This window comes from Artemia franciscana, unplaced genomic scaffold (assembly GCF_032884065.1).
Source record: "Artemia franciscana unplaced genomic scaffold, ASM3288406v1 Scaffold_1206, whole genome shotgun sequence".
NCBI classification, from domain to species: domain Eukaryota; kingdom Metazoa; phylum Arthropoda; class Branchiopoda; order Anostraca; family Artemiidae; genus Artemia; species Artemia franciscana.
The window spans coordinates 82,874-103,676 of NW_027062762.1; the positions used below are offsets into that span (position 1 = coordinate 82,874).

The 20,803-nt window shown below is 32.3% G+C and overlaps 1 protein-coding gene across 1 annotated transcript in view; it reads left to right on the forward strand.

Annotated features, from left to right (window-relative positions):
* Nucleotides 1-20,803, forward strand: part of LOC136042381 (telomere-associated protein RIF1-like) — a gene marked incomplete in the record, with an annotated part of 125,733 nt that overhangs the window by 66,815 nt on the left and 38,115 nt on the right. The window contains 7 exon segments of the mRNA XM_065727361.1: nt 334-441; nt 5,712-5,864; nt 7,758-7,910; nt 8,996-9,148; nt 12,634-12,780; nt 14,425-14,577; nt 17,249-17,388. Coding sequence (XP_065583433.1) covers nt 334-441; nt 5,712-5,864; nt 7,758-7,910; nt 8,996-9,148; nt 12,634-12,780; nt 14,425-14,577; nt 17,249-17,388 — 1,007 coding nt within the window.

Sequence of the window (20,803 nt, forward strand, 5' to 3'; positions counted from 1 at the left end):
CAACGATAATTTGCAATTATTCTGCAAAGGAAATCAGTGCGTCAAAGGAAATCAGTGCGCATACTTTTTTTTGGGGGGGGGGGATTGAGCTTCGAAAAAGCGAAAAAAGGGCAAATTGTTGGGAGCTCACGAAATCTAGGAATACTTAATAATCTCGAGGTTTTGGTAAGTATTGGTCATATACCCTCCTCCCTCTGTGTGGCCCGCCCGATTTGAGTTACTGATACATGGGAGGGATCCATTACGGATGGGAATTACTTTCAGTTTGTTTAAAAAATTTTCTTCTCGTGTGTTTTAAATCGCTCCAGCTAATCCTTAGTACATTCTTTTCAGGCATCGCAAGAAGTAACTATTCAACGGAGTTCAAAGAAACAGGTGAATAAAGGACCTTCGCGTAAAATTGAAGAATCACCGTTCAGGTCGTCCAAAGAACTCAACCAGGTCAATAACAATCATCTTAGTAGTATTAATGCAATGCTAATAATATTGCCGGTAAGGTATATGCTCCCTCTGAAGCAAGCAATTTTGTGTGCTTGCTTCAGCTGCTACCCTGCAAGAAGCTGCTTTTACGCTGCTATCCTGCAGTTGTAACTTGCAAAAATAAATCATTAAACTAATTAGTCTCAGATCTATCCATTCACCGAGCTAAAATTATATTATTATTTGTACTGTTTCTTTGGGGAGATGCAGAACGTGCTTGAAAAATAAGAGAATTGTCCTTTTTTCAACAATTCTCAACGTATTTTCAATCTGAAAAACCAAGTACCACCAATTTCAAAAATGTAATTCGGCAGATGGACTGAGTTGAATATCAGCTATGGAATGATGTCAAAATGGTCTTTTTTCGCTGATATACCAAAAATCGTAGGGAAACAGAAAAATGACATACTAAAAATTACACAGGGAACATAAACTTTAAGGCTGGTTGTTACTCTAGACATAAAAAATAATTGTCAATTTTTCATTGTGTATTTGGTTTTTGTGGAATTGAGATGTCTAAAAACCTTGTCTTTGAAGAAAAGCAAGAGGAAGCAAGAAATTTCCTGTTTTGATTCGTCATAAGGATAAATGTCTTTTCCCTCCCCTTTTACGTATGATCATGCTGGCCCGAGCTTGCAATCCTCCTAAACCCCTTTAAACATTGCAAATGGGCATTGGGTGACAGATTGTAATTTTTTTTTGGAGAAGTGTTGCAAACTTTCTCCGCAATGGACGATACAATGATACTTTCCATAATGACTCATGAAAACAATAGCACATTGTTCAATGACCGACAGAAATCTTTTTTCTGACAGAATCACACATATATATATATATATATATATATATATATATATATATATATATATATATATATATATATATATATATATATATATATATATATATATATATATATATATATATATATATATATATATATATATATATATATATATATATATATATATATATATATATATATATATATATATATATATATATATATATATATATATATATATATATATATATATATATATATATATATATATATATATATATATATATATATATATATATACAGACAGAAATCATATATACCGACAGAGATCATATATATTTATATTTATAAATATATATATATATATTTATATATATATATATATATATATATATATATATATATATATATATATATATATATATATATATATATATATATATATATATATATATATATATATATATATATATATATATATATATTTACATTATCAAAACATTTTCCACAAGACATGTTTTTCAAAGAAAAGTAAAGAGGTCCATTAAGCCAAGAATGAGCAACAATGAAGTCAAATGATCTTCCAAACGTCAAACTATCACAAATCACTGTTAATAAATAAATGAAACTCAAAACGAATAGAAATTAAAATAAATAGTCCAGTCAAACTGAAAACGAACAAAAAAAACACAGACAAAAGACCATGGATTGTCTATTTAATTGACATTTTCTGGCATTTCTTCCTTAAGGTTTTGATAATTTTTCATTTATGAAAGTAATAAATGTGAATCAAACATATTTTGTTTTCAGTACAGCGCAAATTGTGTTCTGGTCTTGAGAAGGCATAAGGGTTATCTGCCCTGCTCATGTTAATTTTTACTCATTTTGAGTTTATTTTGAGCTCATTTTGAGCTATTTATTTTAAATTATGTTTGTTTTCAGTTTTATTTATTTATTGATAGTGATTTGTGATAGTTTTACGATTGGAAGATTATTTGACTGTTTTTTTGCTCATTCTTGGCTTAATGATGCTCTTTGCTTTTCTTTGAAAAACTTGTCTCTGGGAAAAGTTTTTTAAATTAATTTCTATTCGTTATTTATTTATATAGTCTTTTTCTTGGAAAAAATTATATTGTATATCTTTTCAGTTTTCTTCAATAAGAATCCGTAGTATGGGTTACTATTTGTATGTTAGAGAAACTTTTCAAAAATTTTCAATCCTGACACAAACAGTATTTGTTAATTTAATTTTATAGCTTCTGAAAACGACCTGAAAAATAAAGCTCAATATCATTCCCAGAACATTATATCTATGCTCTTTGAACACCTGGATACTCTTACACTCTTTTATTTATTTAGATTGTAAGAAAAGTAGTAATAGTAGTAGCCCCTAAAGTTTCAACTTAATACCACCAGTCGGTCTCGATATATTGCTTAGGTGTCTTATTGGAAACTATAAACAATTCCTTTTGGTTTATTTTAAATCAATATTTAGTTTTAAAGCATAATGGGCCAATCGCATAATTGTTTGGGGGGGACATGCCTAATATTCCTAAAGACAGAGCTTTTGGACCGTTCTACTATGCTGAACAAAATGGTCCTTTCAAAGTCTTGACTGGATGTGTTTGGAAAATGAATGGGCTTGAAAGAAGTGCTGCTTGCCTTCCGATCTCTTGTTACTCTTAAAAAGGTCACCAGTCACTCGTGCTGTAATTGGTGTGCAAGGTGGGGGACTTTGCCCTTATATATCTGACATTTTTTATAGTGACATTTTAAACAAGTAAAAACAAAGTGAAAACATTTTAAGTGTATTTTGTTTACAGTAAAGTGCAAGTTATGTTCTGGTCTTGAAAAGGCATGGGGGTTGTCAACCTACTTATGGTAATTTTTTCTTGTTTTGAGTTTGACTCGGTTGTTTATTGTTTGATTTAAACAAACAAAAGACGTTTAACATGTTTTAACCTTTTAAATTTAATAAATTAAAGATTATTAATGGTTTATGGAATATATATCAGTATATGTATGCTAAAGTGACAATCCATAGCCATTTTTTTTCAGTAAAGTGCAAATTATGTTCCGGTCTTGAGGAGGTATGGGTGTTATCAAAGATATGTGCCTTGTATATTTACCCTATATGCCCCCAGGGCATAATTTACCTTGCCCTTGGGGCTGTAGGGGGGAGGTTGTCACCCTCAAAGACATAATTTCCGATCCTTTCAATTAAGTTAAACAAAATGGCTTTCCCAAAATTTTGATGGGATATGTTCGGGGAAATGATGGGCGTGGGTGGGGGGGGGGGGGGGTAGCTGCTTTCCAATCACTTCCAACTATAAAAAGAGCACTGGTCCTTTCAATTTCCAATCGAATGAGCTGTTTTCGAACTTTCTATGGCAACAAATGACCATCCCAGATTTTCTATCAGATACATTTCGGGAAAATATGAGGTGTGGGGGGGGGAGTATCCATCTTCTGATCACTCTGAATCTTAAAAAGGGCACTAGAACTTCTGATTACGAATCCAATGAGCCCCTCTGAAGTTTATACAATCATCCTTTCTATATGTACCTAATATGCCCCAAAGGCAAAACTTACAACTTCTGCCCTGAGAGCAGTGTAGGGTTTGAAATCCTCAAAAACATAATTTCCGCACATTTCAGTTACTTCGAACAAAATGGCTATCTCAAAATTTTGATTGCATGTGTTTGGGGAAATGGTGGGCGTGGCAAGGGGGTTAGTTGGCCTCCAATCACTTTTGACTATTTAAAAGGGCAGTAGCCCTTTTAATTTACAGTCGATTCAGCTCTCTTTGAAGTTTTTACAACAACAAATGGCCATCTAAAAATTTCTATCAGATGCATTTCGGGAAAATACGAGGTGTTTGGGGGGATATCCACCTCCGATCACTCTAAATCTCTAAAAGGGCATTTAGACTTCTGATTACCAATCTAATGAGCCCCCCCTCCAAAGGTTATACGATCACCCTTTCTATAACACCTTAAACCCACTCGGGGAATAGCTTACAACCCTTCTTAGGTCTGTAGGGGTTGTCATCCTCAAAGACATAATTTCCGGATCTTTCAACTACGTTGAACAAAATGGATACCCCAAAGTCTTGATTGAATGTGCTGGAAGAAATGGAGGGCGTGAGATTTCTATCAGATGCATTTTGGGAAAATACGAGGTGTCGGGGGGGGGATATCCGCCTTCCGATCACTTTGAATCTTAAAAGGTTATGATGGTAATCTTAAAAGGTCCAAAAAAACAAAAAAAAAAAACACTGAGCCTACATTGCTCTTTACTTAGGCAGCGATATTGCGCAGCCTATGATATATATATGTTACCGCCGATGTCTGAAATGTAGTTAATGTCGACATTCACTCGTGAATGTCCGGAATTCCTTTGTCTCTCCTTGGATTCAATTAGCTTTGCGAGTCAGCTTTTTCAGTCTTATGCAAGCTATGATGGTAAAAGTTAAGCTGGGTTAGATTATGTTAGGTGAGGTTAGATTAAATTTGGCTATAGATATCAAAAATGGCTTGAAAACCTAAGCTAACCCAATCTAACCTAACCTGTCATCATCAAACATTGTATAAAACTGAAAAAGTTGACTGGCAACGCTGACTAAATCCGAGGAATAGAAAAAGGTGTCTTGGACATTCACCGGTATATATATATATATATATCAGTGGAACAAATAAGTTTATAGAACTGGATTGTCAAATCGCAACTTGTGGAACAACAAAGAATGTAAACTCAGCTCACGACTGGGCAAAATCCACATTTTTCTTTTTTAGCGTAGTTTTCGGATTCACTATCTAGAGTCTGAACTTACACTCTTCACTGTCAGTGGAGCAGAATTTTCATAATCTGGATTAACGGCGAAACAGCAAATTTACAATTCAGATAAAAATTTTACAATTCGATTTGTCAGTGGAAATAGCCTCAGAGCTTGCTGTAGAGAGTCGAAAAAATGAAAAGTCGCAGTAGAGATTCACAGAGCTTGCAGTAGAGACTCGAAAAAGTAAAATGGGAAAATTGACAAGTTCTGATCACCAGGCGTCTTGGCGTTCCTTTGGGGTCTAAAATAGGACTCTGCAAAACTCTTGGAATTAAATAAAAAAATAATCTCTAATTAAATGCATAGAAAGAACTTGAAACACATTACAAAAGATTTTGGTTAACTGCCTTCTCCTATTAATGACGACGCCCCTCGTTTTCCACTTCTTTTTCAAGCCATTTTAAAGCAAGGATAAGGAAAATGCAATCAATTTTTTTCTTCTCAGAGATGAGGAAGTTTCCTCTTTTATCAGTTTTTCCGTACTTTCCAAGAAAACTCAGATAAGGCATAAAAAATAAGTTACTCTTTCAATCAATCCTCTATTATAACTCTGATTTTTTGTCACCCACGTTATCGCTGTATATTATCTTTATAAGACTATTCTTTCAGCCACCTAAAGAAACAAATGATGTCAGTAGCAAAGGGAATCATATCCAAACTGTCGGAAAAAACTTGTCAGTAATTGAGGATAAATCTGATGTTACTACACCACGGACCCACTCGTCTAAAACACCGATTAAATCAAGTAAAAAGAAGGATAAGGTAATATTATCGGTTAAATGGTTTAGCTCTAGAATATTAATTTGTCAAAACGTGAAGTTTAATTAAAGGTCAAGTTCATTTGGGTTCAGCCTGAAACTTTTAGTAAAAAAAAAGGTATATTTATATGTTTCATGTAGTTTCAATGTAGATAATATAATGCTAAGCGCTACTTACTGTGCAGAAAATAGGGTGGTAAAAAATAACTAGGCTGTAAAAACGAAATAGGCTTATAAAAATGAGAAGTGGGGTATTTAAAAAAGGAAAATAGGCTAATAAAAAAGTTTCAGTAGGCCATTAAAAAAAAGAAATATACATATCGTTGTCATTGGGGTAAAAGTTACTTATTCGTCAATGAACTGTTTTTTGCTGAATTAACGAAGAATAAAGTAAAAAAGCTTTTTAATTAGCTGTTGTTGTTGCAACAGGAATATCTGCAAAGAAGGGGAGGAATTAACCCCTCTTCTCCTTGGAGACAAAAATTATATAAAAGGTGCTATATTCCATAATATACAGAAAAACTTCTATGCTTCTCCGATAAAAAAAAAAAAAATAGCCTTTCTCCTAATAGCTTCTCCATACCCATGTTGAGGCTGCTTAAAAGTTAAATTGTAAATAAATTGGGCATTATTTTGTCAATGTCCCTTTCTTTTTTCTTTTTCTTTCCTCATATTCCTTTGAGTGTGTTATTATTATGTAGAGAGGGTAACTAATAAATTATTATTATTATTACGATTACATCACTGATGAACAGCAAAAAACTTTTTTTTTCTTCTTTATTTTGTTGCAAAAATCACTTTTAAAATTTACATTAATTAAGGCGGGTTGGTCTTTTCACTGTTTTTTCGAGTTCCTTTTTTAGTCATTTAATAATAAAGCCATCTAGAAGCCAGTGACAAATAAATGAAAAAGAAAAATGAATTGTGGTTACTAAAAAAATACTGCTTGCTGTCAGTAGTGTTAGTACCTTGTGCCTATAGAGCCATTCTTAAATATGTATTGGTATAAACAATTGTGCTAGAGGGGACGAGAGCTGCCAACCGGAAGGCCGCGACAAATAAAAAAACAATTTACGACTTTTAAAATTGGTAGAACAGCTTCTACAGCTCTATTGACAGCAAATATTGGCAGATTGCCAAATGGCAAAAATCAAAAAATTAATAGCTAAAATACCAATTGTATAAACAGGTATAAAAAAGACGTGTCTCGTCTGAAATATTTGTACTTTAAAAACCCAAAATGTAAAATTTATTCTCTCCCAAAACCACACTGTTCTTTACTAAAAACTTCGATGGGATCAGATGCAATGTATGGGGGAGAGATCCAATTTTGTCTGTGGCTCTTTGTTTTCATTTTTTTTTTTTTTTTGTTTCACTCATGGTCTACTTGCAAGACTTCAAAGGTTTATTGAGAAGCGAGGAATTTGTTTTTATATATTGCGTTATTCGTTTTTGATTCGAATGAATAATATTTATGAGAAAACCAATCACTTTAAAACAATTGCATTCTTACCGTTTCTAAAGATATGTTTGGACCCAGTCTGAAGTTTAAAAAAATAGTCTTAATACATATGTCAAAGTCTAATAATAGTCGTAAGTCTTAGTACTTTTTGATTTTCATTGTTATGATGATAATAAATAAGTTGTTTAAAATAGTATATGTATTGAAATATAAAAAAAAAAATAAAAAAAAGGCGACTTACATTTTCTTCTTCATCTCAAAGACAAGGAAGTTCCCCCTCCTTTCCTTTCCACATACTCTCCAATGAAGTTAGCCAAGACTAATAGAATAAGTTACTTATTCAGTCAATTTTTTATTAGAACTTTTTTTTTTTTTTTTTTTTTTTTTGAACTAAATCAATCGATGTATATTGCATTTATAATCTTACTCTTTCAGGCACCCAAAGAAACAGATGGTGTCAGTAGCAAAGGGAATCATATTCAACTTGTCGGAAAAAATATGTCAGAAAGTGAGGATAATAGTGTTGTCAGTGCACCACGAACTCACTCCTCTAAAACACCACTTAAATCCAGCAAGAAGAAAGACGAGGTAATATTGCTGTTTAGATGCTTTTAATTCAGAAATTCAAAACAAGTTTTTTTTTCTGTATGTGAAAACATTGAGTTTTACTAAAATTCGAAATCTCTTATTGCAAAGTCTAAAGGTTCTTGAGGAGAAGGATTGTTTGTTATTGTATTTTTTTCAAAGTTCTAGTGAATATATTTATGAGAAAATCAATGAGTTTTAAAACAATTCAAATCACACCGTAAGTCTACCGCATACCAGCTTAACATACTACTTACATGCTACCGTACTTACTAACATAGATACTGCCATATGTCTTTGCACTTCTTGATATTTTTTTTTTTTGTATTATAGTGATAAAAGATAACTTGTATATTTAAAATTTTAATATTTAATTTAATTATTTTTTTCTATTCATTTTAAAAATGTGAATTTTAACATCTAAGTTTTAAATTTAATTTTTAAGTATTTAAATTTTTTGGTTGCAGTAAAGTGTAAATGGTTCTCTGAAATTCAGAAAGTTTAGGAGTGCGGGTAGCCCCTCATTGGTGGTATTTTCTCTTTGTTTCAAGTTTGACTTGATTATTCACTTTTAGTTCTATTCGTTTTGGATTTCATCTATTCATCCATAAAAGCATCTGCTATCTAGACTGATTCTTTTCTGTTATTTATTGTAAAATAAGGTCTATCTGAATGTGTAGAACATAGGTGAATCAAAAAGAAATTTTATAGTAACAACTCTTCTATCATTTGCTCAATGGGAAATTAAAAACAAAAACATAATATTTTCTATGCTTTTATTCAGGTTTACATAGTCAACATTACGATTTGGCTAAATAAGGTTAAGCAACGTTAGTTCTCAAAATTTAGGTATATGGCCTGCCATTCCTCTCCTCACTTGGCGATCCCGTGGGTATTTGTCTCTATTTATTTTCCTGTCCCTTCGAAACGAGGAAGTTTCCTCTCCTGTTGGTTTTCAAATATTCTCCAAGGAAGCAAAGCTAAAACTGATAGAGTAAGCTACTTCTTCGATCAATCCTCTATTAAAACACTGATTTTTTGTACCTAAGCTGTCGCTGTATATTATCTTTATGAGCTTATTCTTTCAGGCACTAAAAGAAATAAATGATGTCAGTGGCAACGGGAATCATATCCAAACTGTGGGAATGAGCTTATCAGAAATTGAGAATAACAGTGATGTCAATACAGCAAGAACCCACTCTTCTAAAACACCAAATAAATCTAGCAAAAAGAAGGACGAGGTAATATTGTTGGTTAGATGGTTTAAGTTCAAAAAGTCAAATCAAATTTTATTTTAATTTCTCAAAAATTGAGCTGGGTTAATTTTGAAGTTCGTTAGCTCCAGTCTTTATTTTTCTGAAAATATGCTGGATACTTTGTTTTAGCTACTTTTTATTGATTATAATATATGCAAGGGATAGGCTACTATGGAAAACATAGATTAGTAAACAAACATACATGTTCTGGCCCTTGTGGTGAAATTTGTTCTTCTATCTTTCAACTTTTTATCATTCATAATCAAGGAAAATTAAAATTAGCTTTAAAAAGTTGACGTTTGGTAATTTTATCAAGAGGGGTGACCTTTCCCTTATTCAGGAAATGTTCAAATCTCCTGAACTCTCCAATGGTGAAGTGGGGAATAGTTTCGGGGCGAAATTCTGACTCCCCTTCTCTTTTCTCTCTTTATCTCTTTCTTGGGCGATTTTTTTAGAGAGTAAGGGGAATGGATTAGTCTTGGAAATTTATTGGTTGATTTAGGGTCAGAGGATATATCTAGAGTTACCACCCGCAGTACATTTACATTTTAGCTATATCTTTTTCGAAAGTATCACTTGAAGATAGGCCGAATAAAAGAATAAGCATCACTTTTACAGAAAGGGGGAGAGTTTAGATAAGTCCACTTTTGGACCCACGTCTCCCCGCTTTAAAAAATCATATTGGGTCGATTTGAAAATCGCAAATTGGTTGACGCTGGATAAATTTCTAATTGTTGATGTTATGCTAGTAACCCCGCCAAAATGCATTCACCTTGTTCCTATTTTTGAGTCTAGAAGCTTAGTTGCGCTTATGAATACCATCTTGTAAATGCTAAAAGTCCATGCTACGAGGAGAGGCGACAGGAATTGAAAAAATACAAACAAACATTTCGAACGGCAACAAATATAATGCAAATACAAACCTCTCATGACAATTATTCGAAGTTACCGAACATCTGAAATATTACATCTAGAATTATCGAACTTAGAAATCTCGAACTGCGAAATTGACGCTTCATTTTCCGTTCTTTAACTTGAACCCTTGATGGATGTGGGGGTGCGGCGTAGTGTAGCTCTATCCCACTTTTCTCCTCTTAAATTCTCTCAAAACTCGAATATAATCAAAGAGGATACGATGAGAAATCCCCCGGTTTCAGAAACAACGCTATAGCGTTCCCTATAGTAAAGGCCAGACGGCTCCAATGATTTGTTTTTTTTCTTGAAACAATTCGTATGGAGGGGGTCGTCGCGCAAACTTCGGAGGGGGCTCTTCAGATTGAAAATAGGAAGTTCTAGCGTCCTTCTCTAGAGTCAAAAGTGATTGGGCAACTAGCCCCCACCCTCCCCCCCTTGTCCTAAATGCATCCGATAAAAACTTTCAGATAGACATTTTGTTAGAAATAATTCCAAGATCATATAACAAAAACTCCGGTGTCGACACAACCCCCCACGGCCCAGGGGTACTCGTTGTAAGTTATGTCCTGAGGGCACATATGGCTATTATGAAAGGGATGCTCGTATAAACTTCAGAGATGGATCATTTGATTGGAAATTGAAATTTCTAGTTCACTTTTTAAAATTCAAAAGAGATTGGAGGGCAACTAGCCCCCCCCCCCACCAAAGCCCTTTTTTCTCAAATTCATCCAATCAAAATTTTGAGATAGCTGTTTTGTTCAAAACAGTTTAAAGATCAAATAACAAAACTCCGGGCTCGACGCATCCCCCAGAGCCTGGAGACAAGTATTGTAAGCCATGCCCCCAAGGCATATAAGGTTTTATGTAAGGAGTGGCCGTATAAACCTCAGGTATGGCTCGCTTGATTGGAAATTTAAAGTTCTAGGGAAACAGAAATTAAATAAATAATCGTAGCAAAAAAATACATACAACAGGTAGTAATATAAATGAATAAATAAATCTCAAAACGAGTAAAGCTTAAGTTGAACATGTAAATCAAGCTTAAAACGAACAAAAATATTTTGCTGCTGATGCATAAATGAAACCCAAAACGAACAGAAATCAAATAAACAATCGTAGCAAACAAACAATAGTTGCTAATATAAACGAGTATATAAATTTTAAAATGAGTAAAACTTAAATTGAATATGCAAATCCAGCTTGAAACGAACGAAAGTCTCTACAAAGAAGATTTTGGGTTTTGTCTCCTTCTTTCACTCTAAAAGTTTAAAACCTACTGCGTCATTGGTGCTTTACTGAAAGCGAATTATATTACAAATATTTTCTTTTGTACTTCTTACATCATTGAAAATAAACATAAAAATTGCAGTAAAATTAAATTTTGAACTGATGAACTTTCAGCAATTAATATTATTATACATTAAATATTTAGTTTAATTTTATTATTTCTTTCCAAGACTGTTCAAGACATATATAGCTTCAGTACAAACAAGAGTTTGGATACTGCCCCCTTCCCTAACTGAAAATTTCTCTACGCCATTGGTGCTTCACTGAAAACAAATAATATTACAAATATTGTCTTTCTCAATTATTACAGCATTGAAAATAAAAATGAAATTACAGTGAAATAAAATCTTGAATTGATGATCTTTCAACAATTAGAAATATTCAGTTTGACTTTATTGGTACTTTTCAAGACTGCTCAAGAAACATATAGTTTTCAGTAAAGCGCCAAAAACGCAGTAGATTTTAGACTTTTACAGTGAAAGAAGGAGGCAAAACCCAAACTCTTCTTTGTAGAGATTTGTATTCCTTTCAAGCTGGATTTGCGTATTCAGTTTAAGTTTTATTTTTGTTTTAACATTTATTTACTCATTTATATTAGCAACTATTATTTTTTTGTTTGCTACGATTGTTTATTGAATTTCTGTTCGTTTTGGGTTTCATTTATACCTCAATAGAAAAATATTTTTGTTTGTTTTAAGCTTGATTTGCATATTCAACTTAAGCTTTACTCGTTTTGAGATTTATTTATTCATTTATGTTAGTACCTGTTGTATGTTTTTTTTTTTTGCTATGACTTGTTCATTTAATTTATGTTTGTTTTCGGTTTCATTTATTCTTTAATAGAAATTTCTGGTTGTTATGAGTTTGAGTTATCGTAGATTTGTATTTCTTCTAATCTGAAATTTAATATGGCCTTTACTTTTCTTTAGACAACTTCTTTTTCGGAAAGTTTTTTTGAAATCAATCACTAGAAAAGGAAGGGGGTCCAATTATGTCTGTGCAGCTGACTTCAATTTTCTGGCTTCCCCCGCTCCCAACATGTAAAGATTACTAGGTTTTTGTCTTTTTTTATACTATTGAAGAACAAATTCTGGAAAGCAATCAATTTAAATAATTGAAAGATCACTTTCTATAGAAATATGGCTGCTGCTTTTCTTAAATTGTCCGAAATAGAATGATTAGTGACGACTAAATCTACAATTAATCTTATAAAGATTTTCTCTATTATTGTTATTTTTAGTAAATTTTTTCATTTATTATTTTTTAAGTCACCCAAAGAAATAAAAGATGCAAGTGGCCAAGTGAAGAATATCAATGGGAAAAACGTGTCTGAAATTGAAGATGACGCTGACATCAAAACGCCACAAACCCAGTCTTCTAAAACACCGATTAGATCCAGCAAAAAGAAGGACGAGGTAATATTATCATTTAAATTGTTTTAATTTAAAGTTGGTTTATTAAAGTGATTTCAATTTATTGAACTACAGTTTATTAAACAGTTTTACTGAGACTTCAGTTTATATTCATTTAATTTGTCGAAATTTGGATTTCATTAAAAAGGTTTTTTTTTTTTTTTTAGTCTAGTCATAATTTTTCTGAACCATAGCCACATATGTACTTCCATGACGTTATTTCTGTTTGTCTTTCAGTTGAATTTTATATTCTGACTCTCTCACACACACTTTTTTTTTCTTTCTTTCTCATGAATTGCAGCACCAGCTTTGCAGGTTCTTTGACTAGAACAATAGCCACTTATGTACTTCCATGACGTTATTTTTGTTTTTCTTTCAGCTGAGTTTTATCTTCTGACTTTTTTTTTCTTCCTCCTCTTTTACTTTTCTTGACAAACGTCCTAGCATAATATTTCAACTTCTGAACTGATAAATTTTCATAGGATGCACTCGTATCACAAAAACTATGATTTTCTCCCAAATACATTTTTAAACCAAATTAACTAAAGAAATGTCGTTACTGATGAAAAATCGGATAAAATAATATGGGCACCCCAGAGATTAATCCCCAGGAACACATCTGCTCTGTAATTTTGTAGATATTTTTTTATAGAAGTTAAAAGTTCAAATAGGGATAGGTCCTTTCAATAGACAGTGATTGTTCACAAAAAAATACTTGATATTTCGGTCAAATGTGCAGTGGCCGTCATTAGCAGAAATAAAAGGATTAATCCCTATTTGAAAATTTATTTATCGTCATGGCAAGGCAGTGTGGTCTTCGAAATAATTCTTTTTTTATAGGGGGGGGATGGTTCCGTTTTGGAAATTTTGTGGTTTATTAGAGTTACATTTTTAATCTTTACTTGAAATTAGGCCGATTAAAACAATAAGTATTAATTTTACAAAAGGGAGAGAGTTTGGGGAAGTGATGTTTTGGGTCCAATTCTGACCACTTCAAAAAATCATTTAGGTTCGATTGCAAAAATTTAGCATAGCGATTTTCTTTTTACAATATATTGCGCAAAATGTTTGAGACTGCGAAAATTCTGTGTACTAACTTTAGGCTAGTTACCCCGCCAAAGTGCATTCGCCTTATGCCTATTTTTGAGTCTAGAATATAGTTGCACTTATACATACCATCGTACAAATGCTAAAAGTCCATGTTACGGAGGGAGGCGACAGAAATTGAAAAGTATTCTTCTCTTAAAACCTCTCAAAACTCAAATATAGTCGAAGGTGATACAATGGGAAACCCCATGGTTCAATAGAAATGGAAGGGGGTCCAATTATGTCTGGATAGCTGGCTTTTCAATTTCTTGGTTTTGGGTGAAATTTGGCCCCCTCCCGATATGTAATGATTATTAGGATTATTATTTTTTTTGCTTTTCTTTTAAAAATACTATCGTATGAAAACTCTGAAAACCAATTACTTTAAATAATTGAAATCATAGAAATATTGCTGCTGCTTTTTCCTAAATTGTTCGAAATAGGATTATTATTGACGCCTATTTAAATAATTATTCTCATAAGGTTTTTTTTCTTTTATTATAGTTATTTTTAGTAGTTTTATAGTTATTTTTAGTAGTTTTTTTACGAATTGTTTTCCAGTCACCCAAAGAAATAAAAGATGCAAGTAGTCAAGGGAAGAATATCCAGGCTGTTGGGAAAAACGTGTCTGAAATTGAAGGTGTCGCTGACATCAAAACGCCACAAACGCAGTCTTCTAAAACACCAACTAGATCCAACAAAAAGAAGGACGAGGTAATATTATCGTTTTTAATTTTCATCATTTATAAGTAAATTTATTTGGGTCCAGTCTGAAGTTTTCTGAAAACAGTAAGATTGTTTTGTTTTAAATTCATTTATATTAATGTAAAATATTTTAGGGTTAGGTTAGTGTGCAAAATATTGGCTGTTTTAAAATAAAATACAAATTTACATGTTACAGTAAAAGTAGTTCTTGTATCATTTATTATCTACTGTTTATATTTATATCGTCAACAGGAAATAAAGTTAATGTTAAAAGGTTTATATTTTTGCAAATTCTTATAAAGTGTTCATAGAAAGTTTTACATTTCACTTCTTCGGAGAGAAAATCTAGTCACCCTTAAGGAAAGGAGAGCACAAATTTTCTTGCGTTTTGCCAACAATGCCGCTCATAACCCTCGTATTACTTCTCTTTTCCTTAGGGAAGATATACCCCCCCCCAGCCGAATTCCCCCCACGTTCTGTTTCAAGAAAAATCCCCCTTCTTGCCCCACTAAGAGTCTCCACTGAAAGATATAGAAGAACGTTCATTCCTCTTATAGTTGAAATTTCAAATCAGTAACCCCCCCCCCCTTCTCACTCCACTTTTATCTTATAGTTTTATTGTTTATTTTTCAAATTGCAAACTTTGTAATTCTTGCTAGCTAGACTTTTGTTTAAATTCGTCGTCCCTGTTTCAATTTTACGATTTTTTATCGTTTGACTTTTTATTGATTGCAATCTTATATTTTGTACTAACACTAAAGTGCGAATTCGGCCCTTTTGGGCTTGTGATAGCCGCTTTGTTGAAATAAATCTTATGTTAAGTGGGATGAAACTTCCTTATTCTGGGTCATTTTATCTTTAGCCAGTTAAATATTAAATATGATTAATTTTAATCTGAAAATCTGATTAATTAAATTTGAAAAGTATTAAAGCTTCATAAGATGATTGGCTCAAGTCCCTTTTACTGGTCCTGTGGTAGAATCAGATCGGTGATTAAGTAACCAAGTTTCGTAGATATTCTATCAGTTTGAATTTAGGAGGTCGTAAATTTCCTTTGTGGGGTCAAATCAGGTAGGCATCCTTAAAAGGCAGAAAATAGAAATTACCCTTCCACTTTCAGGCAAATTTTTGCCTGAATTGGTGCAGTGGGTTTGATCTGGTAATACAGGCTTGATCTGCTAATTGAGCTTGGTAATACGAGACCCAGATATCGAACTCAGTTCGGAATTTGACTCTGGTGATGAAATTATGCGAAAGCGTCTCCATATTAATCCAACAAGAGGAAGAAGAGCCTATTAACCATATATCGAAAACATATTACGCTAAATTATATTTATTTATATTAACCTATACAGATCTATTAGCCTATAAATATTACACTTCTAACAATTACTATCTACTTGGGTAAATCTTTAAAAGACTTTCTATAATATCTTTCATTAGTATCTAATCACACTCATATAGAAAGTCCAATAAAAGAAATTGGATAAAGATTTATATATTTCCTGAGCATTATAGCCTCTTATATCCATCAAAATGGCAAATGATTTCATCTCCAATATTTTTAACAAGCTAACCGACTTTTTAACGTAACATCACTTGACAAATAGTTTAACGCCCATTTTGGTCAACAGAACAAATGAACAAAATGCCATTTTGTGGGTGTTTTCTATTTGAGCACGCGAGAATCCCCCAATGTTGGAATTACAGAATGATATTTTCCTCACGTGAGACGAACGATAAAATAATAAAATTTTCTAGAAATCGCAGCGAAACTTTGTACGAAGAAAGAAATAATAATGAAAAGTTCAAAAATGCTTATCGTATTTTAACTTACTTGTATTCGATTAGCATAATCGTATATTAAAAGGGTCCTTTTCAACTAATAGCTAGCTTTTGTCCACGTTTTATTATCCTTATTGTCTAAAGTTTAATGCTTTTTGTATTTTATCTTATGCAGTCTACTTGCATTATATTCGCTAGTGCTCCTTATAGAGTCCACCAAAATGATCTGTATAAATAAGGATAGAACGCAACCATTTTTGATCCCTGATCCAATACGAAACAAGCTAATTCTTTGCGCAACTAATATTCAAAGCCACAGAAACCGGTTGTGCAAGAGTGTATTGCTCTTCCAGGTTAAATTAGTTTTGTCCTTTTTCTCTTTCATTTCGTTAGATATATATTTTACTTTTCTTTGTGGTTAAAAAGAAGACAATTACCTTAAGTATGACCAGGTGTGTCTTTGTTTGAACTCTGAAAGCCGTCTTTCAGATTTGATGTCTCATACCCAATTCGTCGAAAGCAAAGAAAACGTCAAGAGTATGACCAGAGAATTCTAAAAAGAAGCAGTAACATAAATATTAAAAGGGTTCTTTCCAATTCTTGACTATATCTCAGTATCTGCTGTCTCAAATACGTTCATACTGATGGCTGAAAAGTGGTAGTTTTCTTCACCAATGTCGCAGTAATACCCATTATATTCGTAACCTAAAGGAGGCGTTCTAGCGGTCCAGAATTGGTTGTACCAGAAAAGTGATGGTTTTCCTAATTCTTTTAAAAATGAAAATTCTTAGGACCCAAAAAGCTCTTGGACATCAACATTTTAAAACAGAAAAAGAGAGGACTTTCTGCTTTAATTGCGCTTTTATTTCTGCTCTATATTTTACCTAATTTTTAGGAGTTTGTAGTGATTCCATCAACTCCACGAAGTAGAGTTCTAACTGAACGCCAAAAAGAAAAATTGAAGGAGCAAAAGAGGGATATTCCAGCAATGTACAATGACTATTCTCAAGATAGTATGCTCATCGCTACCAACAGGTCAGTATCATGGGTTGTATTGTCTAAAGCAGAAGCGGGCAAATTTTATCACGGGTGCCAGTTCAATAAAGTCTTGGAGAGCAAGGACTTTTTTTAGTTTTTTGTTAATGGAGATTTAATTTTCTTTCAAAAAGTAAGAGAGATTCAAAAACTAAGGAGTGGAGACTGCTAATAATGCAATTTAGCAGGAACAGATAATGTTTGATCATTCTTGTTTAAAATTTTTAGAGAGAAAAAAATTGAAAGTCAGAGGTAAATTTATCAAAATTGAATTAAAATTGCCTTTTTTTAATTATTTTTGGCTACAAATTCTTTTCTGGTATTTGAAGCAAAATAGTTAATCTTACCAGCTGTAAAAAAATTAACTAATGGAAAAGTAATATAATATATAAAATTATACAAAGGATTAAACTGAAAAACAATTAGAACAAGAAGAACGGTTAATCACAAAATCTCCATAAAATAAATTACAGGGAAGACTCTATAATATTAAAAAAAAAAAAAACAATTTGAGAAAGAACAGAAAGATGATTAATCACGCCTGCTGTTATGCCATAACCTAACTTGCCCTTCGTACGTCACTGCGATCTCAAAAAGAAGGGAAATTCAACGAAAATGCGAATAATGTCAATGAAAGCAACTGTAAAGTATTTGTGTTCAGGGATTTCTAATTTTAGTCAGCGCAAAAAGTATTAGGGACGCTTTCAGAGGGGGGGGGGGGGGTGATTTGTATACCTAAAATATTTCAAAGAGTTTACTCAAAACCTCCTTAGATTTTATTGGCGATCAGATGAACCGTGTAGTAACACATACAGAACATACACAGACATACATTCGATATATTTATGTAAATAAGCAGAAAAATACGAAAAAGTAATTTAAAAAAGATTAAAAACCAAAACAGCTATTAACCATACAAGCTGAAATGAATAAGATAGAAAAATACCTTAATAGTAACAATGATATATAAAAAGAAAAAAAAATCATCGATATGTAAAAGTTTGTGTTTGAAAGGGTCTCTCACAAAGTCTCTTAGTATTCAAAAACCAAAGCAACTTTTGCTGCAAGTTGAACTAAAAGGACGCTTCACCAGTCAAAAGAAATGGTTTAAATATTCATTAAATGCAAAATTATTCTTGTCAAAATTGAAATCACATAAAACTATCTGATTCTTCAAAAGCAGGGGCCGTACTTTTATCCCTTTGGGTTAAACCGCTATTTGCCATTTAAAACTCATGGTTGTTAATATGCCTCGCTCTGCATTTTCTTGAATTGTTCCCGCTGGTATTGCTTACTTTTGTTGAATTACATGGCTGGTTTAGATAATATATTTTTAATTATCCGAATCATTTTATTTTGTTTGAGATTGTTTCTTTGATTTCTAGGAACCAAGGTTTAAAGCAAATTTTCAGGGAAACAATCGAAACTAAAAAAAAATTATTCAAGAATAATTCCATAAACAGAGATACAGGTGGATTTGGATTGAATTCAATTTGTGATAATTTACTGAGGTCAAATTAAGTAAATCTCATGTCACCCAAGAGCTTTGACCTCTGTCCACCTGATATGTCAGATAAATCCAATGAAACGGAATCGAAAAGGTCAAGGAGATTTGCTTCCTAATTTCTGTTGCATTGAAAAAAATAAAAGCAATAAACTATATGTAATTAGCTTATTGGGTATAAATTTTGTTTGTTTTTACTACTATCTTTTAGTTTTACTGCTGTGGATGACAATATATACGTGTCCGAAATATCTAGTTAAAAATTTTATATTTGTTTCACTGTCAATTAAAATGTTTGATCCCTATTTTGAACTGTTTTATTTTTCATGGCTGGTTTAACATGGAACAATTGCTTATGCATGTCTGTATCTTATCATAAAGACAAGACATCTGTATAGGAGAGGATAAACGAAAAATTTAATCAAGGACTCTCAAGAAATGCTGTCAGTACATAGTTGATTCAAGCACTTTTCGTTTCAGTTATGTCTGATGTTGCACCCCTCCAGCAACCTAAGCGATGGTAGGACCTTTAGGGGTGTTATCTAAAACTTCAAAACTGCTTTTATTGCATCTTTCCGGGTTTGTCCATATTAATTTTAATCATTACCTGTCCCAGAAACCAATAAATATTAAAACAAAACTTTCTTAGTCCAATATTTGTTTTTATGATATATACTAGTGACACCTATCAACGGGAACTCCGTGATATCATATAGTAATGTATCATGTTCCTTTTAGATTGAGCATCATTGAAATTAGATACTCCGTTTAAATCAGCTTGCTGATTTAAACAGCAGCTGATAAATCAGTCTCTCGAATTGTACTCTCTTAAGATATGAGTTTTAAATCACTTCAAGACAGCAAGCCATCATAATAGATAGAATTGCTTCTCCGTTCTTATATCTTTCTGTTACAATCAGAATTCTATAGCCAATATTTTTAGCTTTAAAATTTTTGTCATTTTTTAGGGGGGTGGGGGGGGGCTGCTATTTGTTTTATTAACGACATCAATTGAATATCAGGTGCCGACGCTGATAATCTAGTAGATGTAAATTTTCAAAATATAAAGTATATGCACTTTATAATAGTATGTACTTCTTGTATTATAGTCGACTATAATTCAAAGTATTGTTATTTAGAGTTGTAATCAAATAGTAGAGGTAATTGATAAGAGAGGGAACGGTCGATGCTGTCGACAAAAAACTGTCAATGCCATCTTGCGTTGGGTGCCATTTGACATCAGCGTAAGAATAATTATTTTGATTAGTGTAATTAGTAAGATAAGGGTAGCAATATATCTGGTCGCAATTCATGACAGAAGAATTATATAGCTTAAAAATTGCGAAGTATTGTGAAACGCTAGATAGCGTTGATAGTTGTTTTTTCCCAATCTTGTAAGTTACCTATACTCTTGGTCATAACCCTGTGCATAGGTACCGGTAGTTTAAGTAATTGACGTGCCTGGCTTGACTAATGGCATAAGCATTAAGATTCTGTTTTTTTTTTTTCTAATTTGTTTTCTATGTTTCACAAGTTTTCAAAAGCTTTATCTTTAATACAAAAGGCGATATAATATTAGAATAAATAAATAAAAGCTTTCATTGTGTTGCTACTTTACTTTAATGGGAATGGTGTTAAATATTCAATATTTAATATTAAATATTTCATATTAATTAAATTTAAGATTAATTTAATATAATTAAATTAAATATTTAATATAATTAATTAATGGGAACGGTGTTTAATGGGAATGGATTTATTGTTTGGGTTTTGACCGGAAGTTCAGGTAGTTAAAAATTGATTTTTAATCAACTAAAAAAAGGATTGGGATCTAGGATACTGTCATTGTATGCCTGTAACCGTTATGCTATAGACCTATTCTTCCTTTATTTTACGTTCTTTTCTTATTTC